The 25701-nt window shown below is 37.5% G+C and overlaps 1 protein-coding gene across 1 annotated transcript in view; it reads left to right on the top strand.

Moving 5' to 3' along the window:
• The window catches only part of LOC135219668 (tyrosine-protein kinase Src42A-like), a 225595-nt gene that overhangs the window by 163027 nt on the left and 36867 nt on the right, over positions 1–25701 (top strand). Inside the window, exons 6-7 of the mRNA XM_064256617.1 lie at positions 3539–3697; positions 4318–4496. Of these exons, the coding sequence (XP_064112687.1) occupies positions 3539–3697; positions 4318–4496 (338 nt within the window). The remainder of the gene's footprint in view (positions 1–3538; positions 3698–4317; positions 4497–25701) is intronic.

Raw genomic sequence — 25701 nt, 5'->3', positions numbered from 1 at the left:
ATGGCTTGATTACCCATGATAGAGAGAAGGGACTTCTTTCTTTAGTGAGAACTGAAGGACCAGTACTTTCAGGTGCCCATTCTTCATAACTCTGGGTAGTACCTTGACTTTGCTTAAGACAGAATTTTATACCAGTTCACAATGCTGTCTCAGACTGGTGATGGCCATTTCCCAAGAATACATACTTTGTGCCTTTAGCTTGATTTAGGCTCTTTTAAGGGTATTCACTTATTAGGATATCCTTAAGTCATGGAGTAGTTGTGCCTTCAAGGGCATGACTTCACATATTGCTCAGCTTCATACATTTTTGTCGTAAACTTAGATTTGTGATCAGTTATGTGAATTCCAGCTTCATCCCCAAGCAACAGGCAATATACCTGAGCTTACTGATACACAGCAACAAGGATTGCCCTTTAGATGGCCCATCACTGTTACTGTCTTGAGGAAGATTCTTCTTGGCCTTGGCAGGTGTTCTCAGGTCTTCTTTTGTCCCTAGGCATTTTTTATCATTGACAAACTGTCCGTGTTTGTTTCTGTGTGTGATATATCACCGAAACAATGATTCAAACCATTCCTTCCCACTTCGTTTAAAGTAAGCTTTGAGAGCATTTTTACTATTCTTTGGTGACAGAAACCATTGTAAGTTTTCCATACGTAAACCCTTCCTTTAGTAATGCTGAAGAGGGGATTGTGGATACCTGGGATGAGTTTTTGTCAGGTGTGGGCCTTTTAGGCACACTTGACCTGCACTGCACTATACTCACTGGCTTGTAGCGTGTTCAACACAGTAGATTTTTGTAATAGTGTCTGTTGGGGGTGGATGAGTGGGTCATCACCAGTTGGACTTCCATTTCAAGTAAATGTGTGTCATATTTTATTTCCTTTAGCATTGCTGGTGCCTGAGCGGAAGTTTTCTGCTGTTGATTTGTATGCATTTTACAATCTGGCCACTGAAAATGATTAAGTCAACTCAACTGTAAGTGTTTTAAATGCAGGTGATATTATCTCTGCTCTCCTGAAAAACCAAGAATATTAGAGTTTCGACATGTAACTGGTAGACACTTGTTGCAGAGAACCTTGGTCTCTCTCTCTCTCTCTCTCTCATCCTCTCTCTCTCTCTCTCCTCATTCTCATCTCTCTCTCTCTCAATCTTCCTTCTCTCTCTCCGACTTCCTCTCTCGTCTCTCTCTCTCTCACTCTCTCGCTCTTCTACTTCTTTGAGTAGTGATGGAAGTAAGTTCCATCAACAGTAGAACACTTTATTGTGTTCATTGTTCTCTTTCCATAACCTCTTCAAGGAGTGATATAAAAGTATTTTTCATTCATTCTTTCTTCTCTTGTCACTGGTACTTCTTTGTTGGCCTCTAGAGGAAGGGTTTTCCAATCTGTTTTTGGTAAAAATGTTGTGAGAGAGACCCAGCTCTCTTCCCTTGTCATTTACATTTTCCAGCTAGTATGGTCTGTGCCTGCAACTTCTCGTTGGAATTCTTCAGCAGGTCCTTGGAGACTTAAGTTTTCTCTCAGAGTAGCCAGGAATTTATATGTGTACCTTTCATTTTTTTCACCAAATGTGTATCATGGAGGAACAGCTATCTTCTGTGCATAGAATCATAGAAGGGGGACTCTTGGTGCTTATACTCTACAGGTTGCATACCCTTTCAGTGTGTGTTTGATGTAAAAGCTAGGGTTTGACTTGACAGTCGGATTAGCCCTTTTCGGTTGAATTGTTTATTCTTGAAGTATTGAACAGTCTTGGAAACTTCAGTCTTGAGCGACTTAAGTTAGTGCTTCAAGTTTTTAAAGACAATTCCATTGTTGAACAGAGTTTTTATCCATAGACTTCTTTACTGACCTCCCTTCTGTGTATCAATGGTGTTATCTTTTGGGTTGCTGTAATGCCTTCAGCTTTTGATAGGATGGAGATCACTCTCATTCCATCATTCCTCAGTAGAAGCAGAAACTCAGGTGTCATCTCTTTTGACGAGAGATTGAAAGTTTCCTAAATTCTTCCCTTTAAATCCAAGTTGGAGATCCAGATGAGAAACTGCTTTGCAAAGGTGCTTAGCCCATGTTGCTGGTACTAGTGAGTCTCCATGTTATGAAAGGCATAGTTTTAGAGTCTCTGTAGGAAAACAGATTCTAAATATTTAAAGTAATTTGTATTTTTTCTAATATACAAATCGTAGCCTTTCGTGTTAGAGGTAACTGACCTTAACCACCTCAATGCATTTTTGCCCTTCAGTTTTTCATTCTGAATACAGGTTGAAAAGATAATCAGTAATGTCAGTTGAGTGAGAATGAACATCCCCTCTCCCCCCTCTCATTCTGGGTACTACCCTTGTTTAGTCAGTACAAGGCTGGTCCAAAGGGTAGTATTCCTGATATGAAAGGTTATGGTTTCTATGCCTAGGAAAACCACAATTTAATGAAAAGTTTAGTATTTTTTCTTGGATTTTTTGTCCTATTCCTGCCTTTCTCCTTCAGATGACTGATTCTTCCCTACCCAGTGAAGGCTACAGAATATACTTCTGCATAACCGAGTCATATCAGCTGCCACTGCCTTATCTTTTTCTTCAAACAGGTTGCAAGAATTAGGTTATGGAGAATTTTATTTCATATTGGATTTGGCAAGTTATGGTTGCATTTGGCAGTTTAATCTTTCATCATCAAGGTTTGCAAGGTTCTAGTCCGTCATCTTCCCTGGCTTCATATCAAAGAGTAGCTCTCTGCCATCTGTAGTGGCACTTATTGTTGCTAGATCACCTTTGCAAAATTTTACTTATTGATGTTAGGCATACTTGCTTATGTTTGTTGTGACTGATTTTCATGGCAGGTATTGTTACATCTTTTTGGAGGGAATCATGTCAGACATTCTCATCTTTTATAATCTCATCCTCTTATGAATGTGGCACACATGGAGACATGAATTTATGGCATATTTCCCTTTATATTAGATTTGCATGCCAAGTGGAATGTTTCAGAATTATGGCTTCAAATGTTGTCAGTCAATTTTTAATGAACTTAATGATTTTGGATGGTCCATCTCTTGATCTACTATCCAACATTAGAAGGAACTGGACTTCTTGCATCTTTATCCAGTCCTCTCTTCAAAGACTCTTCTTCATTATCTTCCTTCCAAAATTGTGTTGCAAGATTTTTATGTTACCTCATGAGAACAGTTTGTATTATAAACATATTGTTCTACAGACCTTTACATCATAAATGTTGTGCCTTCCTCCTTCATCACACTTCCAGGTGGAAGTTTGCGTGGAAGGATGAAGCATCCTGTTGCAGGACAGTGAAGCAAGGTTGGATAATTTGCTGTAGGATTTCTTTTTTTCATGTTCTTCTCTACTCAAGCTCTATCAAGTTTTCGTAGGTAGGAACAGTTTGCATTGAGTAAGGCTGTTAATAGTTAATAGGTTTGTGGAAAGATGTTAAAGTGTATGAATCATTTTATTTATGTTCCATTTTTATATCACTTTTTTTTATTAATTATGCTCATGGAAAACCTCATTGGCAATTTCTGTTATTTCAGGTACCATGGATCCCAAAGATTTCTTAGCTGAAGCACAGATCATGAAGAAACTAAGACACCAAAAATTAATACAACTTTATGCAGTTTGTACCTTAGAGGAGCCCATATACATTATAACAGAACTTATGAAGCATGGCTCACTTCTAGAATATCTTCAAGGTTAGTCATGCTTTTATATAGGTTTTATGCATCCCAATTTATTTTCAAATTTCTGAGCAATCAAGTTGGAAGCCACTATGAAGTAAATTGAAATGAAATGCTGACAGCTAAATGTCAAGCTTTTATCTTCTCATTCCCATACACATTAATAATTCCACATAATTTTAAATGCATAACTCTGAAAGTCACTAGCTGGTATATTGAAAGAAATGTTGGAAGACCAAGAATGTCAAATTTGTAATCTTTCATGATAAATTTCAAGAAAGTTTTTAAATGTTATATTTTTAAATATCAATTTTAATTAAAACTGCTCTGAAGTTATTGGAATGTAATTAGATAATTTTGATTTACTAATCATCTCAGTTGTAATCCTCAGGAGTTTTAGTTCCTAAATTGTTATTTGGTGAGTAATTGACTTAGATTGAATACATATTTTAATTGGAGTATGTAAAGCCAAATGGACTTTGGTGTAGTATGTAAAGCCAAATGGACTTTGGCTCAATCAGATTTTTTTTACTGTGAATGTCAATATTATAAAACAGACTTTCAAAGGTATTTGTCAGTGATATATGTATTTATTACTTTGTGGATAGGCATTCATTATTTATTCTTATATTCAGGCAAGGGCCGTACCCTCAAACTTACCAACCTGATTGATATGGCTGCTCAGATAGCTGCTGGTATGGCCTACTTGGAGTCACAAAATTACATTCATCGTGACTTGGCTGCAAGAAATGTCTTGGTTGGTGATAGCAACATTGTAAAGATAGCAGATTTTGGCCTTGCACGACTCATTAAGGTATGTGGTCCTCATTTTTCATTGGAAATTGCATTACAACTTCAGAATAGTGTGGATTTGTAGGCTTTAGATGAAAACCATTTTATGGGTTTACATGGAGGGAAAGTACCGAATTAGGGATTACTTAAATTTGTATATTTGTTAAGACACTTTTATATTCGAAAAATGTGGTTGACATCCTTCCATAGGGACTAAGTTTTATGTACATTGTATCCAAGAGCAAGGTAGAGATGTATGAAAATAAATTTGATGTATAATTTTTAATAAGAAAGTAAATGTCTTGTTAGGAAAAGTTTGGTCTTCTACTTCACAATACACCTTTATCTTGTGTTGATTAAAATGTTTACCAATTTTTTCTCATTTTTATAGCAATTAAATTTCATTGATTTTTAAAGATTTGATCTTGAAGTACATATTAGTCATTTATACCAGTTTATTTAAGGGGGTTTTTATATAAAAACCTTGAAATTATTTGTTAGGCAGGGCTTCCTGGGAGTTCAATTTAGCTCAGTTTTTTTGTATAGAATGCCAGTAGTTATGTGAAATAAGAATATAAACTATATGAACTAGAGGAATATAGTAGTTAGAATAGAATTATTTATTCATACTACTGAAAGTCATATGGAAAAATACTGAAAGTTTGCCATAAATTTCATGAGTTTTTCGTACAGATAGACCTTCACTAATCTCATACCACAAAGTATTACATCTAAACAATAACTAATGTGTACATTCCTGTTTTTCTAGGTAGTCCACATCTAGGCTATGTTGGTGCTATTATGCATTAGAACATTTAGCTACATTTCACAGTTGAATTATTAACAGACATTTAAAATATTAAGTACTTATAAATAAACAAAGATCTTTAATAATGAATAATATATTAGGAAGAAATATGCACTTTATTCCCAGTACATGAACAGCATCAAAATATTGGCCAGCAAATCACTGTGTTACAGTGAAAGTTGATATAATAGAAACCTTTAACATAAAATACTATGATGTAAGGCAAGATGTCATACAGTACAGGAGGCCCCATATTTGATGGGGATGGGTACCAGACCCCATTGAATAGCTAAAATCCGTGAATACTTAAAACCCCTTTAAAAATTCTTAGAATTTTCCATTTTGATAGTTGAAACATAAAAAACTAAATATACTTATACCAGCATATTTTAATAGTTTTATCACAAAAAGTGCATTTAGTCACAAAAATATGAAAATGTATTAATCTGTGAATATTTAATTTCACTGAAAAATACCGGAAATAGGCAAATTTTGCACAAATAATGGGTGTACGTATGTGGGCCATAGAAAAATCTGCGAATTGTGAGTCCAGGAATAGCGGCCGTCAACTGTACGTGAATTTGAAACCGTAACAAGAAGGAAATTAACTCCTTAAAGGGCCTATTTTATTTTCCACCATAATGTTTCAAAAAGATTCCAATTCTGTTTAATTAATTAAAAATAAAAAAATTGTTTCGATGCTATACTTCTTAATTTCAACATAAAATTATGATTATTTTATGTAAAATAGTGATATTTACACACTCAATTTGAGACCATTTTATGGTCGTTCAGAGTTTTCTTGTGCAAATTATACCTATTTTGGTCTATCACGAGATATCTCGTATACTTACTTTTAGTAATTTTGAAAATAGATATTGAATAAAAAACAAAAGAAAAGATGATATAAAACAAACAGATTCTCAAAGTCACCACTAGAGAGATAGTAATAGTGGGTGCTCGGCATAAAAGTAGAAAAACAATTATACTCAACATATTACAAAATGGTCAAGAGACTAACAAAAGATACAACATCAACATAATAAATCAATAATTTAACATATAAATAGTCTAAGATGACAGATAAAACAACCAAACTTACCCAAAAAAGAAGATACTATAAAACAAACTAATGATCTCTGAATATCGCCAGTTACTCGTGTATCACAAAATAGTCAAGGGATTAATTAACTAACAAAATACAGAACAGCAATGTGATAAATCAATAATATAACAGTCTAAGATGACAAATAAAACAATTACCTAAAAACTTGCAAAAAAAAAAAAAAACTAGGATGCCCATTGAAGGGCTACTAATGACACATGGTCAGCACAAAAAAAACTAAAAAGTCATTCTCGATAACTACGACTTCCAGCAGCAAGTACCACTGCCAAACATATGATATAGCGCGAGATATCTTGAATAAGCCTTAAAACAACGCTTTTGATTGCGTGACATCTCTTATTAGTCATATTTTAGCATAAGAGATACCACATGGCATGTCCAAAATTTTTAGAACACTGATCACAAAATATCTCGGGTTTCTCTAGTAAGAGTTAAAGATAGTAATAATGAACAATAAATATCAAAGAAATATGACAAATTTGTAACTAATTTGTATTTTTCATAATTAACAAACCTGAGGTCTTAACATTAGGATTTACTAGCGCCAAGCTGGAAACCGGTAGAATTAAAATTACACTTGTGAGATCCAGAGACTATTGGCATCTATACCAGGTCACGAGACATGTATACCCAGAATGCCCTTGGCGTCCTGTGACCCACCAGTTATATTTCTAACCCAGTTTAGACTGCTAGAGGGGTGGTTCGAGGTGGGCCTTTACCTGTTAAGACCTCAGGTTTGTTAGTTATGAAAAATACAAATTAGTTACAAATTTGGCATTTGTTCATATAAGGAACAAACCTTCGGTCTTAACATTAGGATAGACTTACTTATTGGAGGGAGGTAAGTCTCTATAACTGACTGGGAGTTTGCCACCTTATCCATTTCCGAATATTAGGGGAATTCCAAGAGAATGGACAATGAACCTAGAACCAAAGATATAAGCGAATCTATTGGTTTCCCTCACTGGGTGCTGATACCATTCTATGGTTTACACATTATGGGAGAACAGAGAACCTTCTCTTCCCATAAACTACTCTTGTCCCTTGTATCTGGATCCACCCTCACCCCTCTCTTCCCTATTATCGAGAGGGGTGTGTTGCTACTGAAAAGTATAGTATAACCTAGGATAACTTTACAGTATGGCTGACCTCCTCACCTGCATCTAGTCCGTTCCAGCATATGATGGTACTCTCCTTCATCCTGCCCGTAGGTAAAGGAGTAGAAAGAAAGTTATAAAGAAAAAAGACCAGTCATCCCATTCATTCTACTTTCATACCTTCATCTTAGACTAGACACAAACTGACCCGCCAGGGGTACTGGATGAGCTATATCACTTGTTGGGCTGCCACCACTGGACCCAAGGAAAAAGTGTCCAAGGATCTATGGGCAACGTCTTTTAAATAAAATGAGGTGAAAGTTGTTTGGCGTTTCCAAACACCAGCTTTCAGAATGCTCTCCACAGACATATTCTTCTTAAATGCCAAAGAAGCACTCAAGCCTCTGATATCATGAGCTCTAGCCCTCTCCTGGCTATTTGACCCCCTGTCTTCTGTCATGTAGGCATTCCTGATCGTCTCCCTTATCCAAAACGATATTGTATTCCTGGACACTTCCTTCTTGTTCCGTCCTGAACTTACGAACAACCTCCGGTACTCCGGCCTGAGGTGCCTTGTCCTTCTTAAGTACTCTCTTATTACCCTGACGGGGCACAGAAGCATCTCATCTTTGTCATTGTCTACAAAATCTACCAAGGAAGGTATGGAAAAGGAGTCGAATCTGCCGTCCATTATTGCTGGGTTTTGAGTCTTGGCCACGAATTCTGGAACGAACTCGAATACCATTGACTTCCCACCTCTCGAGTGCTTTATGAGATATGACAGGCCATGTAGCTCCCCCACCCTTTTGGTTGAAGCTAGGGCCAATAAGAAGACTGTCTTCAGGGTCAGGCTCTTATCTGTGGACTCCCTTAGTGGTTCGTAGGGGGGTTTTGTCAGACTACTCAGTACCATGGTCAGATCCCAATCTGGGGCTTTTAGTTCCTTTGGTGGACATGACTGTTCAAAGCTCTTCATCAGCATGGCCAACTCCCATGAAGACGAAATATCCACACCTTTCATTCATAAGACTAAGGCTAGAGCAGCCCTGTACCCCTTCACTGCAGATACAGACATATGCCTTTCTGTCCTGAGATATACCAGAAAGTCTGCTAACTGCTGAATAGTGGTACCGATCACAGTATCCCGACCACTTTCCTTGGTATACTGCCGCAGATGATTTTCTGATATTTCCTGCCATCTGAGTTGCTGCTTTTTGTGAAAACCCTCTTGCTCGGAGGAGATACTTGACAGTCTCCACCCGTGAAGCGATAAGGACTTCACCGACTGGTGGTACCTGTCCATGTGCGGTTGACATAGTAGGTTGCTCCATGGGGGTAACTCTCTTGGCATGTCTATTAGGAGCTCCAGCAGGTCTGGAAACCACTCTGCCTCTGGCCATAAAGGAGCTACCAGGGTCATTTTGAGGTTCTGAGACCGCATTACCCTGTTCAGAACTTGACGGATTACACAAAATGGAGGAAATGCATACACGTTCAGATTGTCCCAAGGGTGTTGTAGCGCATCTTCTGCTACTGCCTGTACGTCTGGGACTACTGAACAGTACACTTCTAACTTTTTGTTGTACCTGGATGTGAATAGGTCTATGATCGGCCTTTCCCACAATATGAGCATCCTGTCCACTACCTGTTGGTGCAAGGACCACTACGTTCCCAGTATCTGATCCCTGCGGCTCAACTTGTCGGCCACTATGTTTCTTTTTCCCGGAATATATCTGGCCCTGATGTTTACTAGGTTCTCTACAGCCCACTGATGAAGTTGAACTGTCATCGCATGTAACTGCCGAGAAACTAGGCCTCCTTGTTTGTTGATATAAGCTGCTACTGTGGTGTTGTCTGACATCAATACCACTGAATGTCCCTTCACTCTCTCCCTCAATTCCTGTAGAGCTAGAAACGCTGCTTTTAACTCCAGCACATTTATATGGAGTTCTCTGTCCTTGCAACTCCATTTTGCTGAGACCATCAACTCCTCCATATGGGCTCCCCAGCCTTCTAGTGAAGCATCTGAGAACAGCAAGAGGTCCAGGGCGGGTTGTTGAAGGGGGACACCCACTGTCAGATTGTCGTCGTTCACCCACCACAGCAAGTCTTTCCTCACTTCTGCCGACAAGGGAATTTGCTCATACAAGTGATCTACTATTGGTGACCAAAACTCCTTCACCCTCCATTGTGGAGATCGAAGGTGTAGCCTCCCTTGTGGTACTAGCTTCTCCAAGGGAGTTAGGATTCCCAGTACTACCTCCCACTGCCTTGCTGGCTGTATTTGTTTTCCCAGAAAGGTATTCACCACTTGTTTGCATTTCTCTATTCTCTGGTCTGTCGGGAATACTTTGGCTTTTATCGTGTCTATAACCATTCCCAGATACTCCAAATGTTGACTTGGATCCAACTGCGACTTCTGATTTATCACAATGCGTAGACTGTGACAAAACTGCAGGAGGGTTGCCCTGTCCCTGAGTAATTTCTCTCTGGACTTCGCTATCATCAGCCAATCGTCTAGATATCTTATTAGCCTGATCCCTTAGCATGCGCCTAGTCGACACGAGAGTGAACACTCTTGTAAAAACTTGAGGAGACGTTGTCAATCTGAAGCAGAGGACTTTGAATTCGAAATCTTTCTCTGCAAGACTGAAGCGGAGAAATTTCCTTGAAGACTGATGGACTGGTATCTAAAAGTATTTGTCCTTCAAATTGATTGTCAGCATAAAGTCCTTGATCCTGACTGCTTGTAGAACCGTTTTTGGAGTTTCCATTTTGAAACTGGTTTTTCTTATAAACAGATTCAATGTTGACAGGTCTAATACCGTCCTCCACTCCCCGTTGGCTTTGGGTACCAGGAAAATCCTGCTGTAAAAGCCCTTTGACGGAATGGATACTTGTTCCACAGCCCCTTTTTCCATCATCTTCTTCACTTCCTCTTGCAGAATAATGGTCTTCTGAGATTCCTGAGCATAAGCGAGGTGAGGTAATGGCTGTTCCGTCAGGGGTGGGTTTACCTCGAACTGAATCAAATACCCGACCCTGAGAACATCCACCACCCACTGCTCTGCTCCCAGTTCCTGTCACACCTTCCAGTGATTTGCCAGGCAATCCCCCACTGGTGTGGCCGAGTGATGAGAGGCACCCATCCTATCTTCTTGAGCCTCTCCCTCTTCCCCTAATCACCCTTCCTCTGTTGTTTCTATTGTGAAAGGGCCGATGAACTAACCTCTTTGGGAAAGAGGGTCTTGTTCCTCTATTAGGGATGTTATGTCTCACTGTCTTCTTCCGAGGTATTTGCTGTTGCCTTACTTCCATAGAGGTAGCTTGACTATTAGACATTTTCCTAACTGCCTGCTGTACCAATCTATTGTTAGTGTCCATCCTTCTACTATCTATAGCCTCTTCCAGTATGACCTCTGGCATCAGCAATAGCAACTCCAAGATATCCCCATTCCTCATTGCTAACAGGGAATCCAAATCAACAGTGCGGCTTAGTCTAGCCAACGCTGTATCCCTCCTCATTAACAGGATATTTGCCCAAACATTGGCACTTAAATTTGTCAAGTATGCAATCGCTTTGGAACCTGATTGTAGTAGTCTAATGAACAATGATTCATCCATTACCTTTCTTGTCACTTCTGAGGATGCAATCTTTGCCACTGCTGTTGACCAAAGATCTAACCAAGAAGCAGTCTGAAAGACAGAAGAAGCTGTTGCTTCTAACGTAGCAGCCTCTTGGTAAGTCATCAAAGGGCACTCCATTTTAACCTGATCCAAGGTTAATCCAGGCCTTAACCTTACCACATTAGGGTTCACTTGCCTAGACAGCAAAGGGACCGTCGGTGTCGTATAATATTTCCTTTGTTTCGTCATTGGAGGGGGAATAAATTTAAATGATCTATTAGATCTTAAGGAATTATCTCTTCCTGCAATCCGTGTGTTTACGTTTTGTAAAACAGAGTCCGCATGACTTGAACAAGGCGATTCATACGACACCTTGGTATCCTTTTTCAATCCAAATACCATGTCAGTCCCTGGAGGAAGCATACTGGCAGGTGTTTCTGTTTTCTCCTGAAAGGTTATTGAATTGACGAATCAAATCAATCACCTTCGCATACGAGGCCAGAAACTCTTGATTTTCTCCTTCCTTCGGCTCTAACATACTGTGCTCCTCCACAGGGGATGTTATTTCACCCCTATCCTCTGACAAATGGCCGGGAATTTCGCGGCCTCTTTGATCTCTGATGACCGTCGCCGGCTCGATCCCAAATAGTCAGCAGGAGAACGAGAACACCTCACTCTTTCTCTGCTCACGGATCTAGAGCGAGAATCTCGTCTAGACCTCCAAGATGAAGGCTCCCTTGAAACTGAGCTAACTTCGTCTCTATTAGGATTGCTATCGTTTCCAACGACTGTTGGAGAATTTGGCCTCGATCTTTCATCCAGGCGGGCAACTCCTTCCACCAACGTATCAGACGAGGTTGCCAACTCTCTATTCTTCGTTCTTTTAATAGGAGCCTTATCATCATTTGTCAGTATTTTAAACGGCCTTACGGGCGAAACTGGAACCTGCATTCTATTCTTTGCTGCACTTTTCGCCCCCAATGTTGATTTTGCCAGCGGTATCGTAGGCTTGCTTACACTCTTTGTAATCTGTACTGGCAACTCTGCGTTGGCTGCTAGTCCATCGCCTGTCGCCTCTCTCGCTCGTTCGGACTCTTACAAACGGCTTTGTCCGCTAGCTTTGCGCTTATCAGCCACTGACTTCTCGACTTTCCACTGACTGGGATACGACAGTCCTGGTCTGAAGATGAAGAAGAATTCACTCTTCTCCTCTTAGCCCGAGGATCAGTCATGAAATCCCAAATCCTCCAACGCTTGACTGGCGGCTGCCGTGATGTCATCGAACTTAGCAATGATGCAGAACTTGAGGGAGAAGACGGAGAAGACGACGAATCACGCCTTTTCTTTTTGTCTTTCTTAGCCATTCTCTTCTCTATATCCTGTAATTTATTCATTACAGTGCGTACTGCCGAGTCAGAAAGCGTATTCGGGTCCGGATGCAGTGGAGTAGACCGAGAAGCAGTAGTCTGTGACGTCATCGCGTCTGCCATATCGGTGTGTGAAGTATGTTGTGACATCACCAATCTTGTAGGGAGAGACTGTGTGGCTTCTGCTGGCATCCGCACGTTTGCCGCAAAACTACCCCCCATGTTCTGCATCGCCGTAAACATAGAATTTGATGGCGTAGCCACGGCATTATTTCCCATTAATTGCAAGGCCGGGGGATGAGGAACATTCAGCGCTGCCGGACCCTGCTGGAATCGTGATGCCATATAATGCGACAGCAAACCCTCCAAGGTTGGTATGCCTGGTAAGCCTAGCATCGCCCACGTACCTTCCATCCTATGCGCTTCGGGAGCCGGCACCTGGAACAAAGATGGCGATGCTCCCCCCCTTCCTGCTGGGAACAAAGGAGCATACATATTATGCATAAAATTACCCAAAACCCCTCCTGAAGTTTCCGATAACAAATCGCTAGGAGAAACCGAAGGGGTATGGGACAAATCAAAAGCAGGTGACGAAACATATGGAGCAGTCTGGTTTATTGCCGATACAAAAGAAGCCAGTAAAGTTTGGTCATCCAAAGATGGCGTCACCTTCTTCCTTTTGTACTGGCCTGTCTCATAAAACTTTTTCCACTGTTCCACCAACCAACCCCGACAAACAGAACATGGATTAGTAATTGTACGTACGTTTTCCCTGCACCTACTACAGGTTGGATGAGGATCTGTCGATGCCGAAGTTAGGAATCTAGAACACGGAAAGCCACTGATTCCGGGGCATTTCCTTTGTCTCCTCTTCAAAACGGCAGAAGATCCCAATGGTGAAGCGAAAATTTCCATCTTACCACTTATACGCTCTTACCGATCACACTCACACTGAGCACACTCAGAGAAAGAAAAAGTAATAAGAAAAATGAAAATGAAATGGATAAAAACGGGCAAACTGAAAACCAGCTTTAAATCAGATAGACAGTAAACACGTCCTATCTTAAAGGCGGTAGGAATATAACTGGTGGGTCACAGGACACCAAGGGCATTCTGGGTATACATGCCCCGTGACCTGGTATAGATGCCAATAGTCCCTGGATATCACAAGTGTAATTTTAATTTTACCGGTTTCCAGCTTGGCGCTAGTAAATCCTAATGTTGAGACCGAAGGTTTGTTCCGTATATGAACAAATACATTATATTACTAACAAGCAGTAAATTTATTTCTTAAATTTTCAGTAAATTAGACTAGACTTACCAACTTCAGCCATATAAGAATGGACCTTTTTAAAAATGTTAAACTATTAATTTAGCATTAGCATATGCATATTGGTGAACATCAACTATGGAGGATTCACTTTATATTACCATTGTATACTTTGTCAGTTAACTCACCTCAATTCCCACCTTCCAAATGAAAAATATACATAGGCTTGCACAGCAATTAGTACAGAACAAAACAAAAAATTTTATTATATAAAATATCAATATTAAAAAGTGAATGAAAGACTTACTAAAAATAAATTATTAACAAGTGTACCTTAACTAGTTTGTATTTAATAAAATCAAATTTTAGCAGGTTAGCATAATTATAAAGAATTTATATATCAGCATTAAATGGCCAGCATAATTTTAAATTGATTTTCAAGCTCAAGTACAGTGTTCAAGAGAGGATTTTTGTTTTTTATCCAGTCAACCATTTCTTACTTTAGCTAAATTTACTCCCATCCCCAGCTATCAAGAAAATGTTCAGCTTTTCTAAAGAACAGAACTAACAGTATTTGCAACATTTCTTGCAAGTATTGTAATGTAATTACAGTATTGATAAGTAAATTATGAAAGCATTAGTGAAGAAAACTATAGTTGCTTAAAAAAATCAGAAACTACTTTAAATGTTCACTAGATTAGAGAGTAACTTCCCATAAATACAGTTTGCTTGCATGTTAGTAATAAAATGCATTTCTCTGGTTTATTTTAATTGCTTCTTTCATCTTTTACTCTAAAAAAAAATGTGAATATTTCTTATTTAGGGCTTATCATAAGTATTTTTAAAGCATTTTCTTAAGATTTTTACCATTTATTAACCCTTAATGAACCAATACCCTCATTTGAGTAGCAGTAACAGGTTTTTGGGTGGTGGATGGATTCACAGATGGTGAGGATTAGTATTAACTACCATCGAATTTAGGGGAATCTGGCAGGAAAGAGGTTCCATTACTTTTATAGCCCATAAATTCACTAATGGCAACTTTTAGACTGGCTCAGATCAACGAAGTACACAGCTCATGAGTTAGTTGTGATCTTGACTTCGCTTTCTCCTATGACGTCTTTTTATTTATTTGCTCATAAATATACCCAGGGGTTGCTGTTGGTTTTAGTTTTTATCTCTTATGATAGAAGTTATGATTATAATTGTACAAAGAAAAGTACAAGTTACTGCATCTTCGATCTTGGTAAATTTACATAAATATTTTACAACAATTTGTTACTGATTTTAGTCTTATCGGTTTTGATATTGTGCGAGTTGTAATTATAATTTTACAAAATAAAATAGTATTTATTAGAAAAAATATGCATAACTACGTAAAATGTACGATTGTGAAAGTAGGGAGAATATTTTAGAATTTTATTTCTTAAACCATGTGCAATTGCATGTGTTCTTTCCATTGTTTTTTTTTTTTTTTTTTTTTTAAATTGGCCAACCTCAGAGCTTTGCTAGCCTGGGGTGCTGCATTAGTTTTTTTTTTTAGCCCAGCTCTTAGGCTCTCAAGGATTAAACAATGCTGAATTTACATGCGTAAAGAAATTTAAAAATGTGACCAAAATTGTTTAATTTTTGTAGCTAAATTTTTTTTTTTTTCAAATAATTTTTCATAAGTAATATACTCACACAAAAGTTGCTGTCCAAAACAGTTTTCCTTATGAGAGACCAAAGATATAGTACTACTTGCTGTGAAAGTGTCACTGAATTTTGTTCAGTTTCTGTAAGGAATGTTTACTTACTTTTTTTAAATATAAGTTTTGAGAAAACAGGAAAACAATTTTTTTTTATTGTTTTGTAGTACTACAAAACTCTTCATAGGTAGAAAGCTTATTTCTGCAGTAAGAGTAAGTCTTCATATTTTCTTTAGATTTTTCAGTTCTCATAGTGCATATAATTTTATATATTTCCCTTATAATACATGTCTTCTTTGCTTCTATTTTGATAGAAAAAATTGTACTTAGAAATGCAGTATAAAGCCAGGCCTGACATAACTTAAAAGTTCACTGTTACACTATATGACACACCCAAAGGAAATGTTGCCATGTACTTGCATATTTTATTTTTTATACATGAATAGACACCCTGTAAAGATGTGCCGGGGAAATAAAATATAATATTCATTCTGTTTTTATCGTTTGTGGAAAAAAAAAAAAAATTATCTTGTGGATAATTTCACTTAGATAGCATAAATTCCATATAGTGAATGTAAATGATTTTACATATAATAACAAATTCCATATAGTGAATGGTGATAAGGAAGATTGCTATTCATTTGCATGTCTGTATATATATGTATACCATCTTGATTTATATATCATGGCTATTTTACTGTACAAATATCAGTTCCTCGCTGGACGAGTGGTTTTCGTGCTCGGCTGCCAATCCGGTGGTCCAAAGTTCAAATCCCGGCTCGGCCAACGCAGAATCAGAGGAATTTATTTCTGGTGATAGAAATTCATTTCTCGATTTAGTGTGGTTCGGATCCCACAATAAGCTGTAGGTCCCGTTGCTAGGTGACCAATTGGTTCCTAGCCACGTAAAAAGATCTAATCCTTCGGGACAGCCCTAGGAGAGCTGTTAATCAGCTCAGTGGTCTGGTTAAACTAAGCTACACTTAACTTACTGTACAAATAAGTCAAGAAATAGAACACTGAAGAAAAGTCAAGAATTACAAAACATAAATTGTTGACAGTAAATGTAGTGTTACTTGGCCGAGTGGCGAAAGGAATATAAAATTTGGGTAACTTACTCTGATCTCATGTTTTAGCAGGTAAAGCAAGTATATAAGCTCAACTAAAACTTGTTTGAGCATTAATAAACTCAGGATAGGTGTGTGTTTAGACAAAATAGTCCAAACTCAATTTGAAATGACAAATTTTAAATATATTTTTATTTTTCATAATTAATAAACCTGCAGTTTTAACATAAAAGAAAATTCTCCACCAGGTACTAGAGAACTTTCCCTTATGTTAAGACCATAGGTTTGTTCTGTATATTAACAATTAATTACTTGGTGTGCATTGAGGTTTAATGTTTTAATTAGTTATATTGCACACACACACACACACACACACACACACACACACACACACACACACACACACACACACACACACACACACACACAGTTACTGGTAGTGTTTACAAGACAGAGTGAGGTGCCCAAAAAAATTTGAAAGCTGGGAAATTAGTTAAGGAACTGGATTACAAGCTGCGAGATTAGTGACTGTCTAACTGTATTGTATGTAGGGTGTTAGAGTGCAAAGAACGTTTACTGATGAACTGATAGAAAGTAAGGAGTAGCTTGTTATAAAAAGGCGAGGAAAAAGTTAAAATTTGATATTCCACATCTCATTTTGAAAGAATAGATGGTAGTTTATCATTTATGTATGAAAAACTTGACTTGTCACTCAACTGTTGGAAAATTTAAGTTAATAACATGGTTTATGTAATTGTCATAGTAAATAAGGTATCCCACAATTAATTAGAGGTATTGGGAATGCCACATAATTTATATTTTCCTGTGATAAACTGTCATTGGATACTTTTAAACAGTTTTGTGCACATTAGTTAATTTTGTTTGACTGCAACAATATTTTTTATTTCACCAATATTTTGGTACTTAAAAAGCTCAGGATAGAAAATAAGAGGGTGAGAGAACAGATTATAAGTATTCAGAAGTCGCATTTAATTTTAATCTTTTCCTAAGACATTTACTACTAGCTTTCGAAATACAGTATGTTATGTAAATTGATATGAAGGATGAATATGCTTATAGTTTGTGTTATTAGGCTATAGGTTTCTGTCACATTCTGTTTTTTACTTCATCAAAAATATGTTTTCCTTAGTTCAAGGGTATTCATCTGTTCCACTACTTTTTAAAAATTAATTTTGTCTTGAATTTATGTTGTAGGTGAATGTTGCGACAGTTACTTGTTATCTTCGATTTTGTCAAGTATTATTTGTATTTCTTTTGCCTTTTGTATAATTTGAATTTGTATCTTTGTTAAGAGTTTAATAGAATTGCATTAATGAAATGTTCAGATTGTAGAGAAGGTACATGGCCTAGTTTTGGTACTTTTTTGTATATTAACTGAGATTGGCTCTTTTTGCATGAAAATAAGAATGTAAAATTATCCTGTGAGGTTTTAAACATTGAGACATAAGGTTAGTGTTATGTGGATGATAAGTAGTGTATTTAAGAACAACAGTTGGCAGTAACCCTCCAGAATTTTCCACTTTTTGAATGTCGTAAATTTAATTTGGTTTGTACTTTTTAAAGGCATCAATGACTATGAACCTAATGGTAGTTATTAGAGATCCTCTGGTTTTTACTACCAGAACAGCATTTTCACTGAAATGTAATTTATTTTCCTTCAGACCTAGGTTCTGGTAATTCCTTTTTTTATATACAAGTGAAACAACAAATAGTGAAGATTATGTTTTGTTGGTCATTGGACTACCACCCATTACAGACGCTCCTCTACATACAAATGAGTTACTTTCCAAATGGCTGTTTGTATCTTGATTTGTTTGTAAATCCAACATAATATACACTTAAGTCAATACATACGGCATTATGTATTTATATTTTTTTATATGAAAAGAAAATACTAGTACTGCACAGTATTTTATAGAGTATTTTATCAATACAAGTGCTTTATAAAACCTAAACACATTTAGCAAATTATGATAATAACGCAGTAAAGTACAGTTTTAATTTACGATCACGGTTGTTCACATCTCGGAAAGTTTGTTAGGAGAGGAGCATCTGTATTTGCAGAATTAGTTGTAGGCCAAATTTTTTCCCCTAATGTGAATGTCAATAGTAAGTAAACAATATTGTGAAAACAAATTCAGCTTTTGTGTTCTTGTAGATTGTGATTTTCCTAGTGTTTCATCAAATTTTACTTGAGATTGATATGTAACTATAATTGAAAACTCCCTTAAAAGTATTTACTAAATTATTGTGCAGTAACCAGGGGATGAGCATTACTATAGTAGATTCACTTCAACCGTGCATCTGATGTCTGTGCCAGTCCCTTATGATGCTCCTGATTGGCTGTTGATAAGCCAGCCACAGACTGGAAACTCTCAGTCTCGCTTGAGAGTTCACACAGGCAGGATGTATGTTCCACCTCCCCAGAGGGATACTTTTGACAGATGTATTCCTCAGGAGAGGTGGAATGTACATCCTGCCCATGTGAACTCTCAAGAGAGACTTTAGAGTTACCAGCCCTGTGATTGGCTTATCAACAGCCAATCAGGAGCATCATAAGGGACGGGCTTAGACTATCAGATGCACAGTTGATGTGAATCTACTATAGTAAGACAGGCACCCAAAAGTGGATTTTAAGGAATCTTTGTAATTCTGCATGATATTAAGTTATGAAATAATACTTGGGCATTTATATGGGAAGCTACTGCAAAGACATTATCAGGATTTTATTCATATGTGGAACAAACCTTTGGTCTTAATGATAGGATAAATCTTCTCATGCCAGTAGGAAACCGGTGAAAACAATCAAAGATTGTATAGCAAGGAATATGTGAGAACTGGCAACTCATGTGTATACGAGGTGGAAGCTGGTCGACGACCAAGCAAGCACCTCGTGACGCATTAGTCTTTCTTTGACCGCCTTGGAGAGTGGACACTTTTGCTCTCCTTCCCAGCCAATTGCTTTGTTTGCCCGTGATTCTTTGTGTTTCTAATTGTAGCTGTGTGTATGATTGTGTCCATAGGTACCGATCTAATTTTTGTAATGTTACTAATCCCTGCCTGGAAGTTCATGCCTGGCCTAAGTAGCAGTGGAATGTGTTTTACAGGAGTTTCTACTCTTCCTTCTTGGGAGGGGTTTCCTGCTCCTCATTTAGATGATTTGGCTTCCCCTTCTTCCAAAAGCTGCTATTGTTCCTTTGTCTCCTTCCTTTTCTTCCATCCATTCGTCGTCGGAAGTATCGGGAGTTGCACAGGATGTTATGTGTAATGTAGCCCATTCTCCTGTGGGATCTAATATTCTTCCCAAGAGGGAGGAGGCTGCTTCATCTGTTTCATTAATTTCAGATTCGGAATCAAAGAAGATGGCGGCTTTTTGGGTGTTGCTAGGCCTGAGGGGTTCTCCCTCCTTGGATGGCCTGCTGGCTCATTTCTTGGTGGCATGAACCTCCCCATGCCAGTCCCGCCTCCTCCAGGACTACATTATTTTGGATCTAGTGTGCTGCCTCCTAGCAGGATAGCAGTTCACTCTCGATGTGGTTCGGAAGTCAAGTAAAGCCGTTGGTCCCATTGCTGAATAACCACTGGTTCCATGCAACATAAAAGTCACGTAAAGCCGTCGGTCCCATTGCTGAGTTACCAATGGTTCCATGCAATGTAAAAACACCATACAAACAAACAAACATCGACGTTTTCTGGGTTGTCTCTATCGCTCTGCAAGTGAGGCCATCAACCAGCACTGCCTTTAGAGATGTCGTGACGTTACTTCCAGGGTCCTCTCAGCTTATGACGTCAGCTGCGGTGGCGTCTCTTCCTCCTGTTGCTGTGACGTCATCGCTTGCTCTCGCTGAGCCAACAGAGACATAGTTTCAAACTGTTTGAAATATTCTGCTCTCTTTGGGAAGGAGAATCGTAAATGGAGTGTTTCTTCCCCTCCAGCATCTAGCAAGAAATGTAGAGGGGGAGTTTACTACACCTCCTGCTTCTTCGTCTCCTTCTTCCCCTCGCCTTCGAGTCAGGCATTGGAGAATTAAGAACTTTGTGGCTTCGTCTTCTGCAAGCAAAAGGAGTGCATCACCGTCTTTTCAACACGGCCGTGTTTCTCCCTTACATACGTGTTTGTGAGGTTGGAAGTGAGGCACAAGAAGGGATGGCATTGCTGATTTCCCAACACTGCCGTGTGTCTCCTGTACATGTGAGGAATGCATTGTCGACTTCGCTTCATGGCCATTTCTCCCATACGTGTACTACGTGTTCACGATCATGGAGATAGACATGAGAGGGAATCTTTACCGTCTCCCTTCCACAGCCAGACCACTCCCTTACATGAACGTGTTCATGACGATTGGAGTATTAAGAGTGCTTTGCCATCTTCCTTATGCGCTCGTGACCCTTCCTTACTCGTACGTGGTCATGATATCAGTGGTGCTAGCCCCTTATCCCCTGTTCCTGTTCCAATCCATCAGAGGAATGATAAGACGCCGATTAAGAAGTCGAAGGTATCTGCTACGAAGGTGTCTCCTGCCCCTTCCAAGTATTCTTCTGTCTGTGAGGTTGCAGTTGATGGTCGAGTGTGGAGCATCCATGGGCTGTGGACATGTTTCTCGCTCTCCTAGTAGAGACCGGAACCTTAGGAGTTAGTTGCCTTCAAGCAGTTCTTTTTGATGTCGTTCCTTGTCTCAATACCTTGGTCAGTTGTCAACTCATGGACGTTGACTTGACTCGCTGCACGCCAACATACATGATTTGTCCCGCGAACATGTACATGGTTTATCCCACGGACATGTATGTGATTTGTCTCCGAGCATGTACACGGTTCAAGTCAGGACCATGTACGTGTTTCGTCATGTGGCAGTGTCCCAGAACCCTCAGTTTTGGGATCTTCAGTGTTTAGGGGCACCACTTCAACTAATAAGGAACGTGATACTAGGCTACCTAAGCAAGCTTCTCCAATGCTGTTGCAGAAGGATGAGGTTACTGCCAGGCCTTCTTCATGTAGTTTGTCTCCTTTGCCGGAGCAGGAGGAGGGAAAGAGCCAGGAGTTTCTATCCTCTTTTTCTAAGGTTTTTGATCTCATTCGTGAGCTCGACAGTCTTGAATGTTGGACACAGGCTCAGTCTTCTATGACCCCTACAGGTATAGAGGCCTTAACCCTTAAACGCCGAAGCGGTATTTTAAAAATCGTCTCCCGTATGCCGGCGGCATTCGCGAGTGAGCGCCGAAGCGTAAATTTTTTTTTTTTTTTTTTTTTTGTTTTTTTTTTTTAAATCATAGCACGCTTAGTTTTCAAGATTAAGAGTTCATTTTTGGCTTTTTGTTTTGTCATTGCCTGAAGTTTTGTATGCAATCATCAGAAATTATAAAAAATATCATTATCATATATAAATATCGGGATATATGACAGCGCAAAAAAAATTTAATATATAATTGTATACAAGTGTCTCTGTGAGCAAAACGGTTAAAGCTAACGAGGTAATATTTTTCGTTGTATTGTACACTAAATTGCGATCATTTTGGTATATAACACATAGTAAAACGATCAAGGCAACACAGAAAAAATATTATCACAAAATGATGCATGAATTTGTAACTTGCAAATGTAAAAAATAACTTTTCACAAATTCACCATAAATCAAAATATTGTGCTAGAGACTTCCCATTTGTTGCAAAGTGAAGGGTTGTTTTTTGTTGTATTCTACATAAAATTGCGCACATTTTCATATATAAAACTTTATGTAACGGCTAATTTAACCCTCTTACGCTGATTGGACGTATTAAACGTCGAGTCAAAATGTCTCCCGTATGCCGATTGGACGTATCATACGTCAACTCAAAAAAGTTTTTTTTTAAATTCGCGGAAAAATACTTATAGGCCTACCAGCCGAAAACTTTTGAATCACGCGCCTTGGGGGATGCTGGGAGTTCACGGATCAAGGCGTTGTTTTGTTTACAATCGCTACGCAGGCGCGCAAGCGCGAATTTATTTCTTATCGCACTAAAAAGTATCAGTGACAAATCTCAAAAATTATTTTGTCACTTTGACATAATTTTTGCACCATTTTAAATTATCCGATACATGGAGTATTATATATGAAAATGTGCGCAATTTCATGTAAAATACAACCAAAAAATAATCATGATTGTAGCCTTTATCAGTTTTGAAATATTTTCATATAAATAACGATAAGTGCAAAAATTTCAACCTTCGGTCAAATTTGACTCTACCGAAATGGTTGAGAAACGCAATTGTAAGCTAAAACTCTTATATTCTAGTAATATTCAATCATTTGCCTTCATTTTGCAACAAATTGGACGTCTCTAGCACATATTTTCGATTTATGGTGAATTATGAAAAAAACAAAAACTTTTTCCAAAAAAATTACGTCGCAGCGGTAACTCTTCCGATAAATTTTTTCGTGCGATTGTCCTAATGTTTGCACCATTTTAAATTTGCCGTTACATAAAGTTTTATATATGGAAATGTGCGCAATTTCATGCACAATACAACTAAAAACAACCCATGGTTGTAGCTTTTATCAGTTTTGAAATATTTTCATATCAATAACGTTAAGTGCAAAAATTTCAACTTCGGTCAACTTTGACTACCGAAATGGTCGAAAAACGCAATTGTAAGCTAAAACTCTTATATTCTAGTAATATTCAATCATTTACCTTCATTTTGCAACAAATTGGAAGTCTCTAGCACAATATTTCGATTTATGGTGAATTTATGAAAAAAAAAAAAAAAATTTCCTTACGTCCGCGCGGTAACTTTTCCAAAAAAATCTGAATTTTTTTCGTGCGATTGTCGAAATGTTTGCACCATTTAAAATTAGCTGTTACATAAAGTTTTATATATGAAAATGTGCGCAATTTCATGCAGAATACAACTAAAAATGATTGAAGGTTGTAGCTTTTATCTTTTTTTGAAATATTTGCATATAAATCACGATAAATAGAAAAAAAACCACGTTCAGTCAAATTTGACTCTACCGAAATAGTTGAAAAACGCAATTGTAAGCTAAAACTCTTACAATTTAGTAATATTCAGTCATTTATCTTCATTTTGAAACACATTCGAACTGTCTAACACAATATTTAGAATTATGGTAAATTAAAAAAAAAAACTTTTTCCCTCCGCGCGCCGATTCGCGGCCGAAAATCTCCGAAATACGTATATCGCATTATCCTAATATGTACTCCTTTTCATATTAGCCGTTTTATAGAGTTTCTTATATGAAAATGTGCGCAAAATCATGAAGAATACAACAAAAAATAATTGAAGGTTGTAGCTCTTCTCATTTCCGAAATAATTGCCTATAAATAAATATATATATAAAAATTTCGACATTCGGTCAACTTTAACTCGTCCGAAATGGTCGAAATCTGCAATTCTAATCTAAAACTCTTACAGTATCGTAATATTCAATAATTTTTCTTCATTTTGAAACAAATTGGAAGTCTCTAGAACAATATTTAGATTTACGGTGAATTTTTGAAAAAAACATTTTTTACGTCCGCGCGTTACAAATTCGTGCATCATATTGTGATAATATTATTCCGGTGTTGCTTTTATCTTTTTACAATCTATTTTATATCAAAATGATTGCAATTTAGTTTACAATACAACGAAAAAAAAGTAACTCGTTAGCTTTAACCGTTTTTCGCACAGCGCGATTTGAATACAATTATGGATGATTTTTTTTTTTTCGCTACCATATATCGCATTATTTTCATATGATAATGATATTTTTTTTAATTTCTGATGGTTGCATGCTAAACTTCAGGCACTGACAAAAAAAGAAGCCAAAAATGAACTCTTAATCTTCCAAACTAAGCGCGCTGTGATTTTTTGAAAAAATTATTTTTTCCTCTTCCGCGCTCAATCCAAACCCACCTTGGCATACGGGAGAGGTTTTGATTTTTAGGGCTTCGGCGTAAGAGGGTTAAAATGGTGCAAACATTACAACAATCGGACAAAAAAAATTATGATTTTTTCGGAAGAGTTACTGCCCGGGTGTTTGGAAAAAGTATATTTCATAAATTCACCATAAATCGAAATATTGTGCTTGAGACTTCCAATTTGTTGCAAAATAAAGGTAAATGATTGAATATTACTAGACTGTAATAGTTTTAGCTTACAATTGTGTTTTTCAACCATTTCGGTTGAGTCAAAGTTGACCGAAGGTTGAAAATTTGGCACTTATCGTTATTTATATGAAAATATTTCAAAACTGATAAAAGCTACAACCATGGGTTATTTTTTTGTTGTATTCTACATGAAATTGAGCTCATTTTCCTATATAAAACTTTATGTAATGGCTAATTTAAAATGGTGCAAACATTACGACTAGGACAAAAAATTTCTGATTTTTTTCGGAAGTTACTGCGCGGACGTAAGGAAATTTTTTTTTTTTTTTTTTTATAAATTCACCGTAAATCGAAATATTGTGCTAGAGACTTCCAATTTGTTGCAAAATAAAAGTAAATGATTGAATATTACTAGAATGTAAGAGTTTTAGATTACAATTGCGTGTTTGGACCATTTCGGTAGTCAAAGTTGACCGAAGGTTGATATTTTGGGACTTATCATTATTGATATGAAAATATTTCAAAACTGATAAAAGCTACAACCATGGGTTTTTTTTGTTGTATTCTACATGAAATTGTGCACATTTTCATATATAAAACTTTATGTAACGGCTAATTTAAAATGGTGCAAACATTACGACAATCGAACGAAAAAATTTCTGAGTTTTTCGGAAGAGTTACCGTGCGGACGGACGTAAGGAAAAATTTTATTTCATAAATTCACCATAAATCGAAATATTGTGCTAGAGACTTCCAATCTGTTGCAAAATAAAGGTAAATGATTGAATATTAATAGGCTGTAATAGTTTTAGCTTACAATTGCGTTTTTCGACCATTTTGGTCGAGTCAAAGTTGACCGAAGGTTGAAATTTTTGCACTTATCGTTATTTATATGAAAATATTTCAAAACTGACAAAAGGTACAACCATGGGTGGTTTATTGTTGTATTCTACATGAAATTGTGCACATTTTCATATATAAAACTTTATGTAACAGCTAATTTAAAATGGTGCAAACATTACGGCAATCGGACAAAAAATTTTTGATTTTTTCGGAAGAGTTACCGCC

Source organism: Macrobrachium nipponense, chromosome 1 (genome assembly GCF_015104395.2).
Source record: "Macrobrachium nipponense isolate FS-2020 chromosome 1, ASM1510439v2, whole genome shotgun sequence".
Lineage (NCBI taxonomy): Eukaryota > Metazoa > Arthropoda > Malacostraca > Decapoda > Palaemonidae > Macrobrachium > Macrobrachium nipponense.
The sequence above is the reverse complement of the archived record's forward strand: the minus strand, read 5'-3'. Positions and strand labels throughout refer to the sequence as shown.